The sequence below is a fragment of the Bubalus bubalis genome, chromosome 7 (assembly GCF_019923935.1).
Source record: "Bubalus bubalis isolate 160015118507 breed Murrah chromosome 7, NDDB_SH_1, whole genome shotgun sequence".
Classification (NCBI taxonomy): domain Eukaryota; kingdom Metazoa; phylum Chordata; class Mammalia; order Artiodactyla; family Bovidae; genus Bubalus; species Bubalus bubalis.
Genome location: NC_059163.1, coordinates 12,924,643 through 12,948,543, shown reverse-complemented (window position 1 = coordinate 12,948,543; position 23,901 = coordinate 12,924,643). Strand labels below are relative to the sequence as shown.

Sequence of the window (23,901 nt, the reverse complement as noted above, 5' to 3'; positions counted from 1 at the left end):
ATAATCTGGGTAAAGGATCAGAAGGGAAGAATGGCTCAGGCAGGAGGGCAGGCAGAGTGTTTGCCCAAAGCAGGTCCTGGGAGAACAAACAAGGGCTCTGACGGTGTTCCATGTGCTGTCGAGATGGGGTGTGGTCACTGGGTCTCACGCCCGCCAGAAAGAGATGCTAATAACTTCTGCTTCCTGATCCCAGGCGGTCCCTGACCCTTGAGACCTAGCAGGTCCCTTGAGTAAGGTAAGAAGGGGGCTCTTGCTGCTGCCTCCTCAGCTCCTGGTTCTCAGCAGAGGTTTGGACAAATTAAGATCAGTCAGATGGGAATTGTTCTCATTTAGGCTGTGAAGTTCAGCCTCATCTCCTGCCAGATAGCTGCCCTGTGCCAATTACTTTGAGCAGAGGACCTTGAGGAAAATAACTGTGTGAGCCATCTCGTGTAGTCCAGCCCTCCCTTCTGGTTCTTTCCTCTCCTTACCCCAGAAGGCACCTGCCTAAAACACATGTATACTTGTAGCCCTCCCTTTCTCCAGTGTCTTACAAAGCTAACCTTCGCAGCGTGACATTCTAGGCCCTTAATACTTTGTTTTTTCAGTTGGTCCCCATGGATTTATGCTCTGACCAAAGCTGACTGCTTGTGTCCTTTGACATTCTTGTGCCTTCATCCTTTCTGATTTCTTTGCCTAGAATGCCCTTCATATGTACACACTTACATTCTCTGTCCCTCTTCCCCCACTCAGGTGACCCACCACTGTAGTTTGATAACACCTGAACTGGTCTAGACCCTGTTCGGAGACAGGAGTCCTCTGATCAAAGAGCAATATCAAATTGCCATAAATGTTTCTAAATGCTTATTCTTCATTTTTGTTCTTACTCATAGCAGACCAGTAACAAACAGTTCATAGTCTCATACTGGTCTGTGGATCACACTTGATTAACACTGGCCTGAAAATCACTCAGTATGAAGTACATGCCCAGTAAATATCTGTAAGCGTGACGATGGCTTAGATGATGTGATGAATTTCCTGCTCTGGGGGAATCCAGGAGGCCTGTGCCCTGGTGGACACCTTAGTCCGACAGCCATCCTTGAAATGAGAGTACTGCAGTACTAGGGATCAGTGTGGGTTGTCTCCTTTCTACCTAGAGCCTTTGTTGAGAGATTGTTGTTGTCCACAACACTCAGTCATGTCCAGCTCTTTGCGACTCCATGGACTGCAGCACGCCAGGCTTCCCTGTCCATCACCAACTCCTGGAGCTTGCTCAAATTCATGCCCATTGAGTCGGTGATGCCATCCAACCATCTCATCCTCTGTTGTCCCCTTCTCCTCCTGCCTTCAATCTTTCCCAGCATCAGGGTCCTTTCCAATGAGTCAGTTCTTCGCATCAGGTGAATATCCGATGAATATTCAGGACTGATTTCCTTTAGGATTGACTCTTGATCTCCTTGCACTCTGAAATAGTTATCACTTTTCTCTAATATTTGTGTAGGGCTTTATCTAAGGTTATCAGAGAACTTCTTCCATGTAATTTCTTGTTTCAGACCTGGAAAAACTGTTTCTTTCCCTCTCCTCTCTATCCTTCTGTTCTTCTCAAATTTTATATAAAATGCCAGAGTTTTTCAAATAAGGGACCTGGAAACAGATGTTGGCCAGGTGGAAACTGTTTTGATTGCAGTTATGAAATGCTCAGCTTTCAGTTAGAGAAATCAATTAAAGTAAATTATCGAGCATAAACTGATCTTTCTGATGACTTTTTAAAAATTGCTTTTTTCAAATTGCCTTCAACTAGTTAATTTGTAATTTCCCTGAGGATTTCAATAGACATTCTGTGTATAATTAGATCTGTTTTTATCGCTTAAAAAAAAAAAAGCGCTCAACTTCGTCTAAGTCTGCTGCATTGCGGTCCTTTGTTCAATTTAAATTAAAAACTGGCATATTAGCATATTCTGGACACAAAGGGTGACAGATATTAATGGAACCCTTTATTTAAAAGTCAGTTAAGCCCCTCTCCTTCCTGAACAATTAAGTCCTGCAGGCATGGAGTGAGTCAGAGTAAGGGGCGATGTCCACAGCTATGGGGACATTTCCCGGGGCAGCTCAGAGCCTGAGCGAGCTGAGGAGGTCTGGCTCAGCATGGGCAGTAAGAGCCTGAGCCAGGACAGGGGAGGAGCAGCAGTGGAAGAGGCAGATTGGTTGTATGCAGGGGGATTGATCAAATAGTAAACACAGAAGGATAATGGAAGCCAGGTTCAGACTCTCAGGAGAGTGAAAGGGAAATTGGATTAGAATGAAAAGGACTGGTGTGAACTCATGGCTTTCAGTTTACATAGGTGGACATAGAAATGAAATGTGGTCATAAACGTGTGCGTGTCTAGGTCTGCAAAAGCAGACAGATTTTTCTGGCTCTGTCTGCCGAGAGAGCCTGGACACACTGACATCCCAGAGGCAATAAGCATGTTTAGCACTCAGATCTTGGCTTCTAAACAGCAATTTCAGCTTCCAGGAACCAGGGCTCCTTGCAGAAATGGCTGAGACTGGGGCTGGGTCAGGGAAAGTGTAAAATGAACTTGGAGCATATTGTTGTACCAGAAAGCAAGGGAAGGCTCAGAGAGTGATGGGGACCTGCAAAAAGGACATAAACCAGTTTGAAAGCTGCCGGTGACCAAATTAAAGACAAATTAAAGGCCAGGCTTCCTTGTCCTTCACCGTCTCCTGGAGTTTGTTCAAACTCATGTCCGTTGAGTTAGTGATGCCATCCAACCATCTCATCCTCCGCCACCCCTTCTCCTCCTGCCTTCAATCTTTCCCAGCATCAGGTCTTTTCCAGTGAGTCAACTGTTTGCATTAGGTGGCCGAAGTATTGGAGCTTCAGCATCAGTCCTTCCAATGAATATTCAACTTTCATCTTTAGGAAATATTAAAATATTCAGAGGTGAAGGGGCATCAGGTTGGCATATTACTCTCCAGTGGTTCAGTAAAAAGCATTCTTGATACTGTCTTTCAGATTACTATGCCTGTGACTATATTTATTTCACAAGAAAATAAAACGCTAAAAGATCCCATCTCACACACGTTAGAAAGGCTAAAATAAAAGTGACACTTCAGGGAGCGTGTGCAGCAGCTGGAACTCTCCTTTATGCCTGGTGGGAATATAAAGTAACTTTGTATTGTGTGCATGCTTAGTCACTCAATCGTGTCTGACTCTTTGCAACCCCATGGACTGTAGCCTGCCAAGCCGCTCTGTTCATGGGATTCTACAGGCAAAAATACTGGAGTGGATAGTCATTCCCTTCTCCAAGGTATCTTTCTGACCAGGGATCGATCCTGGGTCTCCTGCATTGAAAGCAGATCCTTGACCATCTGAGCCACCAGGAAAGCCTTGTATTAGAAACAGCCAAATAGTTCTCCAAAGTTAAATGACCATCTAATGACCCAGCAATTCCACACCTTTTTTCTTTATGCCTAGAATATTTTTTCTGCTCTTCTGTGCCTGGCAAAACTTTACTCCTCTTTCAGAGTTTGCCTAAGTGATACCTCCCCTGAGAAGCCCCTGGGTATTTCTACTCTTTGAATTAATAGCACTTAGATTTTTAAAGTACTTAGCATTTACGTACTACTTTTTTTTTTTTTGGTATATTGCGTCATTTAGTCTTTGCAATGATTTTGAGTGTTAATATTGGAAGGGTACCAAAAGCCAGGTTTCTCATTCTCAAAGAAGTGAAAGGAGAAAGGCAGAATGAACTTAGTTTTATTGGTCAGAACAAAAGATCCCGGAAGCTACTTTACAGATGCGGAAGCTGAGGCCCAGTACTTAGAAGGTGAGCCAGAGCAGCCAGAGCGGTACGTGCTTCACGCCAACCTCGGTGCTAAGTACGTTGTCACGGGCGACCTCATGCAGTGTTTGCAAGATTCTTCTTTGTAGAAAAGTGCTTTGCAGATGAAGAAAATTCAGAGGATTGAAAAAAACACAACAGGAAACTGTCACATTGCAGACAAGTGGCAGACTAGACTCCAAACCCATTTTTTGTCTCCAAACAGATTCCTGAGCATATCTTTCTCAGACAGACAGGCAGTCAGCCAATAGTTTAAGGACTGTGTCCCCATCCGCCGTAGATTTGTGGAATTACTGGAGTAGCCTGTCAACTGAGACCATCCAGGAGGACATCAGGCCAATCCTACCAAGGAATGTGGCCGAGGGCAAGGCTGCCTTGCCACTGAGGCATGGCCACCACCCCGAGACCTCTCCTCTGCTGATCTACCAAGACTCCTCAGATCCTTCCCTCCCCACAGCACCAGCCTGGAAGATGAGCACTCGTGGGCCCATGACTGAAGACCCTCCTGAGTCCCTTACACTGATAGCGGCAGTGTTCTCCCGTCTCTGAGTTTTTGAATTATTGATGGATTGTGCCAGCTGTTTCCATCTTTTCCTCCATTGATTTTTATCTTGACAGAATAAAAGAAAAAGTTTATTTCTTTAGGGTTTCTCAATACTATCTAACCCCTCTGCCTTTTCTTGTTACCCAGTGATGCAAGAGTGGTAGTAATAGCTAATCTTTTCATCCCTTGCCCCAGACTGTGCTAAAGATTTACATATAAACCAGTAGAAAGATGCTTTTACAGTCCCATTTTACAGAGGAGAAAACAGGCTAAGAAATCCTGTACTTGTTATTTAGTTACTGGGAAAAAAAAATCTGAAAATTCTGCAAATGGATGTCTTATTCATGCTATACTAGTTTGAACATGGCTAAGGTGTCAGGTTGGGTGCATGCGTGCCCAGTAGCTCAGTCATGTCCCACTCTTTGCAACCCCATGGACTCTAGCCCGCCAGGCTCCTCTGTCCTTGGAACTTCCCAGGCAAGAATACTGGAGAGCGTTGCTGTTTCCTACTCCAGGAGATCTTCCTGACCCAAGGGTGGAACCCACATCTCTTATGTCGCCTGCATTTGCAGGCATGTTCTTTTCCAGTCGCATCACATGGGCAGCCCAAGGTGTCAGGTTGCCACATACTGAATCCCAAAACTAATCTTTGAGGTAAAATGTTAGGAAGTAAGTAATAAATAATCATATTTATACATTTAATGTTAAACAAGATAGACCATTGTTTTGTGTTTTTCTTTTCAGTTATGGTTTCAACTGGCTTTATTGCTTAACCAATTTTTTATCCATGTTGTGTTTATCCAGTTTTTTCTTCTTTATTAATGAATGGCATTGTACTGCATGAATTGTTGGTCTATCCATTCTATCCACACAGTTGGACCATCCATTCTCCTATTGGTGGACATTTGAGTTGTTTCTACTGTTTTGGCTGTTATGGATACGGGTACCATGAACATTCTTGGATAGATCTGTGTGTGGATATATCTTTTCATTTTTCTTGTCAGTCAGTCAGTTCAGTCGCTCAGTTGTGTCCGACTCTTTGCTACCCCATGAATCGCAGCACGCCAGGCCTCCCTGTCCATCAACAACACCCGGAGTTCACTCAAACTCATGTCCATCGAGTCAGTATTGCCATCCAGCCATCTCGTCCTCTGTCGTCCCCTTCTCCTCCTGCCCCCAATCCCTCCCAGCATCAGAGTCTTTTCCAATAGTCAGCTCTTCGCATGAGGTGGCCAAAGTACTGGAGTTTCAGCTTCAGCATCATTCCTTCCCAAGAAATCCCAGAGCTGATCTCCTTCAGAATGGACTGGTTGGATCTCTTTGCAGTCCAAGGGACTCTCAAGAGTCTTCTCCAACACAACAGTTCAAAAGCATCAATTCTTCAGCACTCAGCCTTCTTCACAGTCCAACTCTCACATCCATACATGACCACAGGAAAAACCATAGCCTTGACTAGATGGACCTTTGTTGCCAAGTAATGTCTCTGCTTTTCAATATGCTATCTAGGTTGGTCATAACTTTCCTTCCAAGGAGTAAGTGTCTTTTAATTTCATGGCCGCAGTCACCATCTGCAGTGATTTTGGAGCCCAGAAAAATAAAGTCTGACACTGCTTCCACTGTTTCCCCATCTATTTTCCATGAAGTGATGGAACCAGATGCCATGATCTTCATTTTCTGAATGTTGAGCTTTAAGCCAACTTTTTCACTCTCCACTTTCACTTTCATCAAGAGGCTTTTGAGTTCCTCTTCACTTTCTGTCATAAGGGTGGTGTCATCTGCATATCTGAAGTTATTGGTATTTTTCCCGGCAGTCTTGATTCCAGCTTGTGCTTCTTCCAGTCCAGCGTTTCTCATGATGTACTCTGCATAGAAGTTAAATAACAGGGTGACAATATACAGCCTTGACATACTCCTTTTCCTATTTGGAACCAGTCTGTTGTTCCATGTCCAGTTCTAACTGTTGCTTCCTGACCTGCATACACATTTCTCAAGAGGCAGGTCCGGTGGTCTGGTATTCCCATCTCTTTCAGAATTTTCCACAGTTTATTGTGATCCACACAATCAGAGGCTTTGGCATAGTCAATAAAACAGAAATAGATGTTTTTCTGGAACTCTCGTGCTTTTTCCATGATCCACCGGATGTTGGCAATTTGATCTCTGGTTCTTCTGCCTTTTTTAAAACCAGCTTGAACATCAGGAAGTTCGGGGTTCATGTATTGCTGAAGCCTGGCTTGGAGAATTTTGAGTATTAACTTTACTAGCATGTGAGATGAGTGCAATTGTGCGGTAGTTTGAGCATTCTTTGGCATTGCCTTTCTTTGGGATTGGAATGAAAACTGACCTTTTCCAGTCCTGTGGCCACTGCTGAGGTTTCCAAATTTGCTGGCATATTGAGTGCAGCACTTTCACAGCATCATCTTTCAGGATTTGAAATAGCTCAACTGGAATTCCATCACCTCCACTAGCTTTGTTCGTAGTGATGCTTTCTAAGGCCCACTTGACTTCACATTCCAGGATGTCTGGCTCTAGGTCAGTGATCACAGCATCGTGATTATCTGGGTCATGAAGATCTTTTTTGTATAATTCTTCTGTGTATTCTTGCCACCTCTTCTTAGTATCTTCTGCTTCTGTTAGGTCCATACCATTTCTGTCCTTTATCGAGCCCATCTTTGCATGAAATGTTCCCTTGGTATCTCTAATTTTCTTGAAGAGATCTCTAGTCTTTCCCATTCTGTTGTTTTCCTCTATTTCTTTGCATTGATTGCTGAGGAAGGCTTTCTTATCTCTTCTTGCTATTCTTTGGAACTCTGTATTCTTGCCTTGAGAACCTCATGAACAGTATGAAAAGGCAAAATGATAGGATACTGAAAGAGGAACTCCCCAAGTCAGTAGGTGCCCAATATGCTACTGCAGATCAGTGGAGAAATAACTCCAGAAAGAATGAAGGGATGGAGCCAAAGCAAAAACAATACCCAGCTGTGGATGTGACTGGTGATAGAAGCAAGGTCCGATGCTGTAAAGAGCAATATTGCATAGGAGCCTGGAATGTCAGGTCCATGAATCAAGGCAAATTGGAAGTGGTCAAACAAAAGATGGCAAGAGTGAATGTCGACATTCTAGGAATCAGCAAACTAAAATGGACTGGAATGGGTGAATTTAACTCAGATGACCATTATATCTACTACTGCAGGCAGGAATCCCTTAGAAGAAATGGAGTAGCCATCATGGTCAACAAAAGAGTCCAAAATGCAGTACTTGGATACAATCTCAAAAATGACAGAATGATCTCTGTTCGTTTCCAAGGCAAACCATTCAATATCACAGTAATCCAAGTCTATGCCCCAACCAGTAACGCTAAAGAAGCTGAAATTTTTCTTGTGTAAATACCTAAAAGTGGAGCTGCTCTGTCAACATGGAGATGTTTCTTAAGCTAAGGAACTGTCTTAGGTTTTCCAAAGTGGCCTTATTATTTTACCCTCCTCCCAGCAATGTGTGAGAGTCAGTGTTGCTCCCTGTGTTCACCAGGGCTCGGAGATGGTAACTTTTTTAAGCCATTCTAGTGGCAATGTCACAGTATCTCACTATGGTTTTGTTACTCCATGTCGTTGGACACTTTTCCTCTGCTTTATTGACCATTTGTATGTCTTCTGTGAAATTCTGTTCATCTTTGTGCATATCTGTGATACTTACAACGTCAAATATATTTTTCTAAGACGGTTGAACCCAAACATCCCATCCCACATGGTCTTATTTAAAATGTGATTTTGTTCTTGCTTCACTGAGAGGGAGATGTGTGGTCTGTGTTCCCTCTCCTTGAACCTGAGTGGACCATCGCAACTGCCTGGACAGTGGGGTATGACAGAAATGACAGTTGGTTGTACACAGAGGCTGAGACTGTTATAAAAAGGCACTGAGGCTTCTGCCGTGGTCTCTGAGACTGCTTGCTCTGGGGGAAGCCAGCTGCCATGCCCAGGGCCACACTGACGTGCCCACGAGGAGGGGACCAGACTCCTGCCGCACCATCTCACAGCCGTGAGAATGAGCCTCCTTGGAAGGGACTCCTCCAGCCCCAGGCGAGCCTTCAGGTGGTGGGGCCCTCTGCCCTATAGCAGTGCCCTCGTGAGTCAGAACCGCCCGGCCAAGCTGCTCCCAAATTCCTGGCCCCAGAAACACCAATAGATGTGAAAGTGAAAATGTCAGTCTGTCAGTCATGTCTGACTCTTTGCAATCCCATGGACTGTTACCCACCAGGCTCCTCTATCCATGGGATTATCCTGGTAAGAATACTGGAGTGTGTGGCCGTTTCCTTCTCCAGGGGATTTTCCTGACCCAGGGATTGAACCCAGGTCTCCTGCACTGCAGGCAGATTCTTTACCACTGAGCCACCTTAAGTGGTTGTTATTGTTTCAAGGTGTATACATTTTAGAGCAGCTATTATTCAGCCTCAGTAACTGGAGCCCTTAGCGTGATTGATCATATAATTACTCGACAGTTCTTTTGTTACTGTTGTAGAGGAGCAGTTCCTATAAACACCCTTTCTTAGAACACTATCTTTTGAAAAAAAAAAAAAACCATGAAAATGGCCTCTGTGGCCAGGTTATTTGGAAGAGACATCCTTTTTGGAAATTCAGTGTGTATTTTGGTATATACGGCTCTGGAAAGTTGCAGAGTCAAGTACCCATCTGGCTTTGACTCCACTCTCTCAGCCTCTCTGGGTCACTGCAGTCCGTTCTCATAGAACCTGGTGGATAGAACCTCCTCTTCACAGGGCAGTTAGTTGTTCAGAGTGTGGCCTCCAAGATGGAGGCCACATCCCAGCCCCACCATGTACTCACTGTTTGGCCCGGGCAAGTTTCCTGACTTCCCCGCACCTCACTTTCCTGCTCTGTGAAAAGGCCATTAATACTAGTAACTGCTATAGGGACATATGGCATTAACTTAAGCTTATGCATATAAAGGTGCTTAGAAGAGTGCCCAGTACCTGAGAAGCCCTCAATAAATGTTAGCTGGCATTGATAATATCATCCTGATATGCATTTGCATTGTTCTTTTTGAGTCTTTCTGCCTCATAATGTTATCGTAGGTCTTTTTTAGCAATCTGCCTAGAATTTTCATAGTGCTCTATGAGTTCCAATACAAGGCCCCTTATCTCATAACCAGTTTTTTTCCCTCTTATTAACAATGCACTGAGAATTATAAAGCATCCATTCATTCACCCTATGTTTATTAAACCCTAAATGCCACACACTCATCTCGAACCCAGGGCCACACAGCAGCCATGACTTACACAGTCAGGGGCTCTGCTCCCAGAGCACATACTCCAGTGGAACGAGACAGACAGTAAGCAAATGAGAGGGGAAGGTCACCTCAGCCCGCAGTGACTGCTGGGAAAAAGACAGACAGGCACTGAGGCACAGAGTGGCAAGAGGAGGCCTTCTGCAGGCAGGAGAGTGAGACAAGGTGGGCGAGATCTCGCCTGGCCCTGAGAGTGGAAGAGAATACACTGTGGGAGCAAGCCCCAGGCCAGGGCGGGCGATGAGGCTAAGAGACCTGAGACAAGGCCTTGCTCCCTGTGGGTGTGTGAAGACTCGTGCTTTTACAGTTCAGTTTTAAGATGTTACTTGTGTATCGTGTGTTATGTAACATGTGCGTGTATTTATTCAACCCCACTTCTGCATTGGTGCACGACCAGCTCTTGGGTTTGTTGAACTTGGAGCAGTGGGCTGGCCCTTGCTGCCACGTCTGGAGTGTGGGGTCAGGAGGTAGGGTGGGTTCCTGCGTCCTTTCCTTTGAGGCCTGCTGACAGCACTCTTCAGCTGCAGGCTCTGGCGAGGGTGTGCCGACTGCCCTGTAATAAGCGCCGCCCCCTTGAACTGTGTCAGGATGGTCACTGGGCCCAAGGCCGTGGTTCTGCTCTCCAGCTGAGGGCGCAAGGCAAGGGTGCAGGGCTCATCTGTGACTCCTCTCTGTTTTCAGGCAGAATCCTGCTGTGTAAGTAAATGATATAACTGCTGATTTTTCATCCTTAGGTCTAAGCTGGAACCAGAACCAAACACAAAGACAAGAGAATCCATGTCTTCTGAGAAAGTTTCACAGAATCCATCAAAAGACTCTGAAGAAAAATCTGCCCCTGAAGAATATCCAGGTATGAATTAAAATCAAAATCGTGCCTTGCGTCTCTTCCTTATGACGTGTGGTGCTTGCGTTTGCACAAAGGGAAGGAAACATGGAAGTGGCAGCCTTTTTTTGGTCACAGCTGAATCTTAATGACCACTTCAAGGGTGGGGCGGGAGGGTCCCCCAGACACCTGGGGGCCGGCAGGGTCTAAAGAAAGGGCCTTAGTCTCCACACACCAGTGGGGTGGGGACTGGAGCCTTAGAACCCGGAGAAAACATCCGAGATCTCTGCTTGTCAGTCTCAGGAGCGGTAGGACGCTGACTACCCTGTGCCCGTGTCAGTGCTGACCTTCTGTGGGCCTGCGCATCCTGCCTCGGGTAGGGTGTGTGACGTCAGCAGGCTCCATCAGCCAGCTGCGCCAGTGTAATGCACGTCTGGGTTTATATGCTTCCTGTCTTCATGTTCGCTGGCCGGCCTGTAACTTAGAGCACCTCCTGACACATGGAGGATGCTGGATAAAAACAGTGTCTCTGTACAGCCTGTAACACAGGCGAGTGTACAGAGCGCCGTTGGGGACATCTTAAGTCCCTGTGTCTGGCCGGGGCGGCAGCGTGTGTAGGGGATGCATGCTTAGTGTGCCCCATACCTCAGAGCTGGGCAATGGGATGAGCGCTTGCTGTGTGTGGATCCCAGGATGCTGGGGCCCACGAGTCTCCTCACCTCCCCTCCTCGCCTCCCCTCCTCACGTCCTCTCCTCGCCTCCCCTCCTCGCCTCCTCTCCTGTACTCTCACAGTGGCACTCGGTTACTGTACACCTCCGGGGTGCTACCTAGGTGCTGTCCTGAATCTTCATTGACGTCACCACCATCCTTACAGCAGCCCTCTCAGATGGATTTCATGAACTTGTTTTTTCTTAAGATGAGCCTTCTGAAAGACTCTGAGAAGACCGTTGCACAGAGGACTACTTTTGGGCAGGGTCCCTCCGGGTGCTCTGTTGAAACAGACTGTTCAGGGGCTCAGGAAGCAAAATAGGGAAAGTTAAGAGGCTGCTAAAGTCTCCCAGAAACAAGATGATAGCGGATCACACCAAGCATGGGTAGCCAGGGCATGGGGGAGAATGGGGAGAGTTCTGGATATATTTTGAAAGTTGAGCACAGAATCTGCTTCCTGGATGTGGGACATGAGGAGGAGACGGGTCAAGGAAGGCTGCAGTGGTTGTTTGCAGCGGGAAGAAGGTGGCTGCCCTTCACTGAGATGCGGGAGGCTGAGGAGGGACAGGCTAGGGGCTGCCTGGCACAGAGGTTGAACAGGGAGTTGGGTCTGTGCATCTGGAGGCCAGGGGACAAGTCTATAGATCACATGAGACAGGCTGGGATTCCCCAAGGAATGAGGGTTGGTAGAAGGAGGATGAAGGGCTGTGCCTCCTGCCACTTGCAGTCCTCCCTGCTGTTTCTCCCTGGCACTTGTCTCTACCCTTCTGTATGTTTTTCTCATTTATGCTCTTTATGCTCTGTCTTCCGAGCTAAACCTAAGTCCCACGAGGACAGAAATTTCTGTATGTGCTTTGTTCTCTGCTGTAACACTGGTACCCAGAACAATACCTGGCACATAGGAGGTGCTCATTAAATCTTTGTTGAAAAGAATGAATGAACGAATGAGTAAATGAAAGAATGAATGAAGCCTCTGTCTGGAACACTGACTGCTTTTAGTTGCTGTGGAACTATTTCCTGAAGCAAAAGGAACTTAATGTCTCTGGGTGGTAGAAAACAAATGGTCAGAGTGAAAGAGCGTCATCCCTCACAGTTTATGTTTTTATCCTAAAGTCAGTATTTGGATACTTTATAATCATGCAGTTATCTCCTGACTAAGCCATCCCCACAAAATATTCAGAGAGCGTGCTCCCATTTAGCTTCTCGCCAGCACATATAGGAGCCGAGTGGTGTGAAGAGTGTCTCTCTGGAGGCCGTCAGCGTCCCAGCTGCAGCAGTTAGTGGCACTGCCAAACACCAGTTCCCCCATTTTCTAAATGCAGACCCCGGAGTCTCGGGACTCTCCCACCTCCACCCCCTACCACCACTCGGTAAGGCCCCAGGCATCCCGGCCCCTGCTGCCACTGGCCTCACTGTCCCCACAGCTCCACCCAGCCACCCTTTCATCCATGGTCGTTAGCTGATGCTTATTTCACAGTCATCTCTTTCCTGGTTACATAGAGTCCCAAAGGGTCATAAAATCTGAGTTGGTGCTCATTAAAAATGTGCACACTTTATGTACAAGTTGCTGCATGTATAACAAGCTTTCTCTGCTTCATTTTGTCTGTTTTTCCTGAAAGAAAGCTTTACCATTGCTGCACCCCACCTTTATCTATTTCCTGTGCGTGGAGATGTGCCATCGTCCTTCTGAGGTGAGGGAAGGGGAAGCATTTGGTTGCAGCATGATGTCATGGAAGGACTGTGAACCTTGGTTTCAGTCTGGCCGCTGTCCTGCACTTGGACAAGTTACTTGAACTCTGAGCCACCACTTTTTTACAGTATCACATAGCCGCGGTTTGTTGTGAGCACTTCAGGAGCCTAGGATAAAGGAGTAAGCAGTGTCTGGCACATTGGTTTGTGGAGCCAACTATGAAGCAGTCCATTGCTTGACACTGAGGTTTGGCAGGATTCTTTATCAGTTGAACATTGGAAGTCGATTAATAGGCTGACCAAGATAGCAGAGGCAATTATGAAGGAAGTTTTTTCTATTCATAAACAGCCTGGTATTGTATACAGAAAATGTTAAGAGCTCCACCAATAAAGACAAGTAGTAAATGAGTTTCAGCAAGGTTCTGGGATACAAAACCATTGAACAAAAATTTCATTTCTATATACTTAATGACCAATCCAGAAATGAAATGTAAAAAGCAGGAATTCCTTTATGATAATATCAAAAAGGATAAACTAAACAGAAGTGTAAGGCTTATACTTTGAAAGCTACAAATCATTGTTGAAAGAAATTTAACATGATCCAAATGCACCTAACAGAAGCAGAAGATATTAAGAACAGGTGGCAAGAATACACAGAAGAACTGTACAAAAAAGATCTTCATGACCCAGATAACCACAATGGTGTGATCGCCAGCCTTGAGCCATACATCCTGGAATGCAAAGTCAAGTGGGCCTTAGGAAGCATCACTATAAACAAAGCTATTGGAGGTGATGAAATTCCAGTTGAGCTATTTCAAATCCTAAAAGATGATGCTGTGAAAGTGCTGCACTCAATATGCCAGCAAATTTGGAAACCTCAGCAGTGGCCACAGGACTGGAAAAGGTCAGTTTTCATTCCATTCCCAAAGAAGATCAGTCGCTCAGTCGTGTCTGACTCTTTGCGACCCCATGAATCGCAGCACGCCACGCCTCCCTGTCTATCACCAACTCCTGGAGTTCACCCAGACTCACATCCATCGAGTCAGTGATGCCATCCAGCCATCTCGTCCTCTGTCGTCCCCTTCTCCTCCTGCCCCCAATCCCTCCCAGCATCAGGATCTTTTCCAATGAGTCAGCTCTTAACATGAGGTGGCCAAAGTACTGGAGTTTCAGCTTTAGCATCATTCCTTCCAAAGAAATCCCAGGGCTGATCTCCTTCAGAATGGACTGGTTGGATCTCCTTGCAGTCCAAAGGACTCTCAAGAGTCTTCTCCAACACCACAGTTCAAAAGCATCAATTCTTCGACGCTCAGCCTTCTTCACAGTTCAACTCTCACATCCATACATGACCACAGGAAAAACCATAGCTTTGACTAGACGAACCTTTGTTGGCAAAGTAATGTCTCTGCTTTTGAATATGCTATCTAGGTTGGTCATAACTTTCCTTCCAAGGAGTAAGCGTCTTTTAATTTCATGGCTGCAGTCACCATCTGCAGTGATTTTGGAGCCCCCCAAAATAAAGTCTGACACTGTTTCCACTGTTTCCCCATCTATTTCCCATGAAGTGGTGGGACCGGATGCCCCATGCCCAAGGTAAGAGAAACCCAAGTAAGACGGTAGGTGTTGTTGCAAGAGGGAATCAGAGGGCAAACACCCTGAAACCATACTCACAGACAACTAGTCAATCTAATCACACTAGGACCACAGCCTTATCTAACTCAATGAAACTAAGCCATGCCCATGGGACAACCCAAGATGGGCGGGTCATGGTGGAGAGATTTGACAGAATGTGGTCCACTGGAGAAGGAAATGGGAAACCACTTCAGTATTCTTGCCTTGAGAACCCCATGAACAGTATGAAAAGGCAAAATGATAGGATACTGAAAGAGAAACTCCCCAGGTCAGTAGGTGCCCAATATGCTACTGGAGATCAGTGGAGAAATAATTTCCCAAAGAAAGGCAATGCCAAAGAATGCTCAAACTGCCACACAATTGCAGTCATCTCACACGCTAGCAAAGTAATGCTCAAAATTCTCCAAGCCAGGCTTCATCAGTATATGAACTGTGAACTTCCAGATGTTCAAGCTGGATTTAGAAAAGGCAGAGGAACCAGAGATCAAATGGCCAGTATCCGTTGGATCATCAAGAAAAGCAAGAGAGTTCCAGCAAAACATCTACTTCAGCTTTATTGACTATGCCAAATCCTTTGACTGTGTGGATCACAACAAACTGTGGAAAATTCTTCAAGAGATGGACATACCAGACCACCTGACCTGCCTCCTGAGAAATCTGTATGCAGGTCAAGAAGCAACAGTTAGAACTGGACATGGAACAACAGACTGGTTCCAAATTGGGAAAGGAGTACGTCAAGGCTGTATATTGTCACCCTGCTTATTTAACTTATATGCAGAGTACATCATGTGAAATGCTGGACTGGGTGAAGCACAAGCTGGAATCAAGATTGCCGGAAGAAATATTAATAACTTCAGATATGCAGGTGACACCACCCTTATAGTAGAAAGTGAAGAAGAACTATAAAGAGCCTCTTGATGAAAGAGAGTGAAAAAGTTGGCTTAAAACTCAACATTCAGAAAACTAAGATCGCAGCATCGAATCCCATCACTTCATGGCAAATAGATGGGGAAACAGTGGAAACAGTGAGAGACTTTATTTTCTTGGGCTCCAGAATCACTGCAGGTGGTGACTGCAGCCATAAAATTAAAAGACTTCTCCTTGGAAGAAAAGCTATGACCAACCTAGAGAGCATATTAAAAAGCAGAGACATTATTTTGCTAACAAAGGTCTGTCTAGTCAAAGCTATGGGTTTTCCAGGAATCATGTATGGATGTGAGAGTTGGACTATAAGAAAGCTGAGTGCTAAAGAATTGATGCTTTTGAACTGTGTGGTGTTGGAAAAGACTCTTGAGAGTCCCTTGGACCGCAAGGAGATCCAACCAGTCAACCCTAAAGGAAATCAGTCCTGAGTATTCATTGGAAGGGACTGGAGCTGAAGCTGAAACTCCAATACTTTGGCCACCTGATGCGAAGAACTGACTCATTTGAAAAGACCCTGATGCTGGGAAAGATTGAAGGTGGGAGGAGAAGGGGACGACAGAGGATCAGATGGTTAGATAGCATCACTGACTCAGTGGAAATGAGTTTGAGTAAACTCTGAGAGTGTGTGATAGACAGGGAAACCTGGCGTCCATGGGGTCGCAAAGAGTCCGGACAAGAATGAGCGACTGAACTAAACCGAAACAAATAGAAGGGGGCTTCCCTGGTGGCTCAGACGGTAACGAATCTGCCTTCAACGCAGGAGACACGGGTTCAATCCCTGGGTTGGGAAGATCCCCTGGAGAAGGAAATGGCAACCTACTCCAGTGTTCTTGCTTGGAGTGTCCCATGGACAGAGAAGCCTGGAGGATTGCAGTCCATGGGGTCGCAAAGAGTCGAATATGATTGAGCGACTCACACGCAAATAGAAAAGCATCTCAAGTTAATCAGAAGAATTAATGTTGTTAAGATGGTAGTACACCCCAAAATGATCCACAATTTCAGTGCATTCCTTATCAGAATCCCAGCTGATTTCTTTGTGAAAATTGACAAGTTGATTCTAAAATCATGAGGAAGAGCAAGGAACTCAAGAAAACCAAACTGTCATGAAAAGGAACAAAGTAGGAGGACTCACACTTCCCAATTTCAAAACAGCAGGGCAGCAGTAATCAGGACAGGGATGCCTGCACAGGGATGGGCATGGATGAATGGGACAGAACTGAGAATCCAGAAGTAACAGCATGTGGCTCTGGCCAGTTGATTTCCTTCAAGTGGGCAAGAACAGTCTCTTTAACAATTGGTGCTGGGAAAATTGGATATCTACATGCAGAAGAACAAAGATTGACACTTGAGTCACACCATTTATTAATGCTAACTCAGAGTAAGACCAAAGGCCTTTACAGAGCTAAAACCCTAAAACTTGTTAAAACAACAACAACAAAAACCAGGGCTAAATCTTCCTGATCTCAGATTTGGCAAAGAATTAACAAGGAAAGAAAATGAAAAAAGCCCATGGAATGGGAGAAAATATTTGAAAATCACACACCTAATAAGGGATCTGTATCTAGAATGTGAAAGGACTTTTACAAGTCAGTAAGAAAATGATAACCCAATTTTTAAATGGGCAAAGTGGATTTCAGGAGGTGGTGGTGGTCCTGAGAAATGAGTCAGGACCTGAAAAGGGGGGAAGCTTAGAATGTTCCAGGCAGAGGGAACAGCATGAGTAAATACTCAGAGGCCATAAAGCACAGGGGAGATGTGGAATGCAGTCAGTGGAGGAAAGCACTTCTGGGTCAGTAAAACTCACAGAAAGGGGAGGAGGAGTGGGTCTTGAGGTCAGGGGGCCAGAATGCAGAGGGCCTTGAGTCTCTTGGCATTGGGGCAGGCGGGAGGTCTGGGCAAAGCACCGGTGTTCGGGGCGCCATGCTTCAAGTTGATTCTTAACTGCTGCAGGTCAGGATGGCTCCAGGTAGCTGCAAAGGAGAGCGTGAGTTCTGTTAACAGACTTCCCATTCTAGCTCAGAGTGGTTTATACTTGATTCTGATGTGAGTGATGTTTCTGTTTCTAATTTGGTGTTCTTATCCTTAAACACATAGAAATGAAAGCTCAAGATGGATACCATAATGAGGTCAAGTACAAGGTAGAGGCTAGAGAAGGGAATGGCAGTCCACTCCAGTGTTCTTGCCTGGAGAATTCCATGGACAGAGAAGCCTGGGCTCTGGCGGGGGTGGTATGTACATGTGTCGTTTATAAATACAATGATAGTTCTGGCAAAAAAAAAAGAAACAACAGCCATTTTCTAAAAACTTGCACAAAGTCATGGACATATTTTCAATAGGTTTCCCATATTTTTCTACATTTGCTTCTTTTTGTCCCCCTTCTCTACAAGGATGGTGTTTAAAAAAATTAATGCACATTTAATTTTCTTTTTTTGTGATGACATATCCAGAATAATAACTGTACGTTTTACACAGGTGTGCCTAATCTGCTTTCTGTAAACTGGCACCATCATTATGTACTTTTCCCTTATCAGTCTCCAGACAAAAACTCTGGACTTCTGCCTCCTTCATGGGACTGAGAGCAGCCATGGGAATTTTACTGAGATCGGGGAGGAAAAGAAGCAGTATTTGCCTTTTAAGTACTTGGCAACCCGCTGATAAGCCCAGAAGCACTGCTGAGACAGCAGACAGAGTCACCTGTAGGAAGAAGACCCATTACAGCCTCCACCCAGGGGCGAAGCTCCAGCATCCACCCACCCCCGAGGAGCCGCACAGGCCTCGCCCTCAGGGCCCCAGGTGGCACAGCCCCTTCTGGGAGCTGTGCTGTTGGTCTGCTGTCTCAGAGGTCTGGTCCATGTTTGTGATCATGATGAAAACATTCTCTAGGTTAATGTTCCTACACCACCCGTCAGCAGTCTGTTCCCAGGTTGCTGTCCTGGAATACATCAGACTGCACCAAAGCGTGTCCTGGCACACGTACTAGCATAAGTACAAGGTTTATCAGTGGAGTTAGTTACACAGAGAATTCCTTACAGTGGGATATTATGCAGCAATTTGACAGAACGAAGTAGGAACTTCCCTGGTGGTTCAGTGGCTAAGTGTCCATGTTCCTGGTGCAGGGCGTTCAGGTTCCATCCTTGGTCAGGGAACTAGACCCCCCAAGTGTCAGAACCAAGACTTTGCATGCTGCATGCAACTAAAGATCCCGCAGGCTGCAGCTAAATAAATAAAAGTAAAGAACAAGGGAGATCTATGTGGAGTGACAGGAAAATCACCAGGATGCACTGTGAAGTTATAAAAAGCAAGTTTTAGAACAATATGTTACCATTGATATACCTGTGAAAAGCAAATTATTAATACCACACTCGCAAAACTATAAGTTATTTCTGGGCTGGCGTGGGGGCAGGGGAGGCAGGGTATTACTTATCTGTTTGTATGTGAACATGCCAGAGAGAGCCTGCGAGGCCGCATCACAGCACCAATGAGTGGTTACTTCTGGGAGGGAAGGGCATGAGGGATGGTGTGTTATTTCCTGTATTTTAATGAAATACAGGAAACATTTTAATGAAATTGCCCTTACATTTGACAGTCTTTAAAAAGCAGAGGGAAGGATGTAAGTATGTGAGTATGTGTTTTGAAGTAAAGTCCACTTGAAAACTGGTCCTGAAAAACATCCATTTGGTTTGTGACCATTGCTGAGGTCACGGCAGTACCGAAACTGTATGGAGGGTCCCCTTTTGACACACGTACACACACACACACACACACACACACACACACACACACAGCACAGGTCCAAACATTGTAAAGGATCACACCACAGTACTTGAATATTAACCGAGAGATAATCGAATATGGATGGACAAAGCCCTACAATTTTGCTTCGTCTCGGGTTTTTTTAATATGCTTGCCTCCTAAACCAACCTGTTCTAAAGTGACTATTTTGCTTTCTATTTATTTATTTTTTAAACAGAAAAGGTTCCAGTCGAAGCACAACCTGAATTGGGAAGCTGGGGAGATGGCAAAGGTGAAGATGAATTATCCCCAGAAGAAATACAAATGGTAAGCTAGTCTCTTCCTAATCATGTGTTTTTAACTAGTTTTAGTAAGAATATTTCATTGAATAGAAGGTCATCCTAAATGCTCTTACCCTTATTTTTATGTTGAGTTTTAAAAATTATAGTTTAGATACAATTTTCCACTTGATTTCCTAATTCTTAGTATACTTTTCATGTGCTTTAAATTTGCAATAGCATAATTAAGGAATAAATTGCCTTAGAATAACATTGCTAATATTAGATGTCTTTTTGGCAGCAGTAAAATAGTCTTCTAAATGAATCTTTTATAGTCATTGCTGTGGTGCTTTTTAATTGTTTGAATCGCTGGTAATGACAGTGTGCAGAAGGCGTAAGTAATGACTGCAAATGACAGTGCCGCTTTAACTGCCTGTGTCACCTTTAGTTACCCATCCCTAGTTGCCAATTGCAGCTTATCACCTCTGGTTGAATCTCAGAAGAAAAGTGATAGACCTGGTCAGAGCCCGTCTGGTCCGTTTACAGCAGGGCCCGGGGCAGGGGAGGGGGAGCTGGGCATGCCCTCGTGTGTGTGTGTGTGTGTGTGTGTGTGTGTGTGTGTGCATGCGCGCACGTATGAATGCAGAGGAAGGGCTGTGATGTGTGTGCTGCACTCACGGCAGGATCGGAGGGCCACGTTGGGTGGTAGCTGCTGCTCACTGGAGCCTCATACATGCTTTGTACTCGGGGCTGTTTCACAAACATTCATTCTCTCGCATGAGCAGTTTCTCCTTTAAATCATCTCAGAAGCATGACACTGATTCCAGTGATGATACCATTAGCCTCGATTTTCCTGGGACTCGGGGGCACTCCCTCGGATGCTGTGCAACAAGACGCAGAGCTCCCTGTGTCCTTGATAGACAAAAATAATTCTGAGCCCAGGAAGTAACTCAGATACCTTAAAGCGGTATAGGATACCCTGCTTCTGTCATGGTCCAGATACACCTCCAATTTGGGATACGTGCTCAGCGCTCCCCAGTCCAGCAAGCATGCCACCCAGAGGCCTGCACACGACTCCAAGCAGCAGTCCTTGCTAGCCAGTCCAGTTGGGAGAGGTTGAGGGTGATGGCCAGGGCGGGCAGTGAGGGCAGAGATGAGAAACAGGAAGTGGGCAGGACTTGGTGATCGGGGAGGGCAGCTGGGCGTGAGAGAGAGAGGGAGGAGAAAGAGCCGGGAGCTTTCTAACCTGGGGACACAGGATGCCGGCAGTCGGGGTGATGCCCTCCATCAGGGGCAGGTGTGGGTCCGGGGAGGTGTCTGGTGGGCGCTGGGATCCCGGGCCTGGGGCTCCGGCTGGAGACGTGACCGTGGGAGACCCCTGACAGCAGGTGTTTGAAAGCACATCCAGGGTGGAGAGAGACACGCCACCTGGGACACAGGGCCGGAGCAGGTCAAGGCGGAGAAGCCAGCAGACTAAAGGGCAGTTTGATCATGCTCCCCTATAGCTAGATGATGGCCAAATTTTCTGAAACCTCATAGTTCTTCTTCAGTTTATACAAAATAAGTTTATAACTGAAAGTGATGTCGTGTGTTCCCCCAGATCATGTAACATGACCACCCTATCTTTGCTAGAGATAAAAATATGTACAGCACTGTCCCTTCATTAAGAAAGAATACATTTGTGTTTAGGCAGAACTTAGCTTCTATTTAAGGATTTTTTAAAAATACGCTGCCCCACTTCATAAAGGAAGTAGCTAGAGGAATGGCAGGCAGTTGTTTGCCAGTTGTTGCCTTCCCCTACCCCCACCGGGCAGTGGTGAGCAGCAGCAGCATGTTAACGTCCACAGACGTGGGCTCAGAAGTTGTTGGCTGCACGGGGGCTGGACCAGAGGAGGGCTGGCAGCAAGGATATCTGTGATCAGCAGATGCTCGGCCCCAGTGAGAGATGATGCAGCAACGTGAGCTGTGAGACAGAGCAAGTTTTGAATCCTCTGTGTCACTTACTGCCTCTGTAATTTGGGGGCAAGAAGCTGAGCCTCACTGAACCTGAGCTTGGGAGGTTGACAGGGTTGTCAGGAATGAGGTCATGTATATATGAGTGCCCAGTGGAGTGCAGGGCACATAGCAGCTGCTCAGCGGCTGTTTCCTCACCAAGAGTGAGAGATTATTGCTGGGCCCACGGGTCCTGCGTTCCCTGCATGTTCAGAGGGTGATGTAATCGATGCATATGAGAAACACACGTTCACATCGTGAGGCTTGTCTTTCCATAATGATGGCTGGAGCACCATGCGTGCCTTTCCTTGTGCTGTCTTGACGGAAGCATCGTCCAAAAACGTGCCAGCGACCATTCCCAATAATGCTAGCTACCTCAGCGTCACGAGATTGGTGACCCTAGCGATTAGAGCCAGCAGGGCATCCCTCCCTACTTTTTATTGCGTTATTGCAAGAGGATGGGGCAAAAGGCTGTTCCATTCAGCACTGTTATGACAGGCTGTTTGATGTTCACTTCACTCCTTTCTTAATGGGGGCTCATAGCCAAGTACCATACCTTACAGTCCGACTGACCCGAATCTTATTTAAAAGGCTCAACCCTGAAAATGAAGAAAAAGAAATGCCACACTATTGGTTTTAAATTGGAAAGCGTTAATAGCAAATTGTGGTCATAATTCATAGTCACTGTTTTGGAATTTTTCCTCAGGGTAAAATAATGAATTAAGCTCTATAATAGCAATTTAATCCATTATTTCACCCACATGAGCTGTTGATACTTGTTCCAGAATGGCTGCGGAGCATTATGTAATTCTTTGCACATTTCCATTCATCACTCGTGATACAGGTATATTAATACCCCTGGGTTAATATAAGCAGATGTTTTGTGGTCAGGCTGAGTGGAACCAAATTGTTTTCTGATGTTACACAGAGAAAAACACCTCCTTTCTGAGCCCACCTTCATTTTACTTGCCTCCAGTGAAACCACTGCACTTGGTAATGTATTTCTTTGGGGTAAGTTTTAAAGACATGAAAGTGACTTCTGTTCTTCAGTTTGCCTGAAAAGTGTTCCTTGCCCCTGTGCCGTGAGGCAGGCCCCTGGAAGCACCAGGTGGGTGGCTGGCAGGGCCTGTGGTCTGTGGCCACGCTTGGCTTACACATTGGGAACATGAACATTGTTGATAGAATTTGAGCGCCACACGGGTGAAAGCTGGGGTCTAGACCTTGGGAAGGTTCACTGGGGCACAGGTGGAGGTCAGAGTGAGGGGCACGGAGCCACAGGTGTGAAGGTGTTTGGCACAGATAAAACATACCTGGAAGAGCCCCGAGCAGGTCTGGAGAGTGGGTTCCAAGCTGAGGGGCAGGCTGCCCTCTGGGCCAAGCCCCCCGTGGGTCCACCGTGTTGCTCTAGTGAACTCTTCTTAGGTCTTTGCAGCACAGATATTTCTCCTCATTTGACACTCAGAGGCCTTGGGAGGAGTGATTTTCTTTTTCTGGATTAGAAAAGGATTTCTATAACAATGTATGCACAATGTGGATCTGCAGCCTTTAAACCAGATTATAAACCCTTTTGGGAGGTCCTGTTTGAAAGTCTGACCAACTTCTAAATGGAATAAAGCAGTTAAATCATATCACCTGCTATGTCCAGCAGCGTCTGAGCACTTGAGCATCTATTAGTTTAGACGCCCCATGTGGTAGGGACTTGTAACCGCGATACCTCCCACTGTTGTTGGCAGTTGCTGGGGGTCTGCACTGAGGGAAAGCACCGTATTCTGGGGTGAGACCTAAGCAGTATAGAGTGGAACAGCCCAGAAAGGCCGGCTGGCTGCTGTCATTTCTCCCCAGGACGGGCCTGCCCACCCTCCCCGTCATCTAGGCCTCTCAGCCCCCTTTTCAGGGGGACAGAGATGGAGGAAGACGCCGGCAGGTGTGTCTTCCCAGGGCCTGGAGGTCCCCCTGTCCTTGGTGCTGATTGTGGGGCTGCGGCTGCACAGTGCCTGTGTGGTGCCAGGGAGCCCCGCTGAGAGTGCTGTGCGTGGACTCCTCACGCCCGAAAGACTGAAGGGACCCGGAGCCGTGTGGTCCTCTTGAACTTGAAACCGGGGTGCTGTGCTGCGTGCTTAGTCACTCAGTCGTATCCAACTCTGTGCGACCCCATGAATTGTAGATCGTAGCCCGCCAGGCTCCTCTGTCCATGGGGATTCTCCAGGGAAAAAGACTGGACTGGGTTGCCATGCCCTCCTCCAAGGAATCTTCCCAACCCAGGGATTGAACCCACGTCTTCCACATTGCAGGCGGATTCTTTACTGACTGAGCCACCAGGGAATCCCAGGGAAGGGCCTCCAAAGCATTTAATGACTCATTTTGCATATCCAGAATCTGAGTCCTGGAGAGATGACATAACAAGAATTAATATTCATAGAGGTAAAGTTGTTACCAACTCTATTAGTACTCTAGTTTCC

The 23,901-nt window shown here is 46.1% G+C and overlaps 1 protein-coding gene across 2 annotated transcripts in view; it reads left to right on the top strand.

The window, feature by feature from the left end:
- STX18 (syntaxin 18) overlaps nucleotides 1-23,901 on the top strand; it is a 118,264-nt gene that overhangs the window by 85,582 nt on the left and 8,781 nt on the right. For both annotated transcript variants that reach the window (XM_006043827.3, XM_006043828.3), the window contains exons 6-7: nucleotides 10,398-10,513; nucleotides 19,411-19,499. In XM_006043827.3, coding sequence (XP_006043889.2) covers nucleotides 10,398-10,513; nucleotides 19,411-19,499 — 205 coding nt within the window. The remainder of the gene's footprint in view (nucleotides 1-10,397; nucleotides 10,514-19,410; nucleotides 19,500-23,901) is intronic.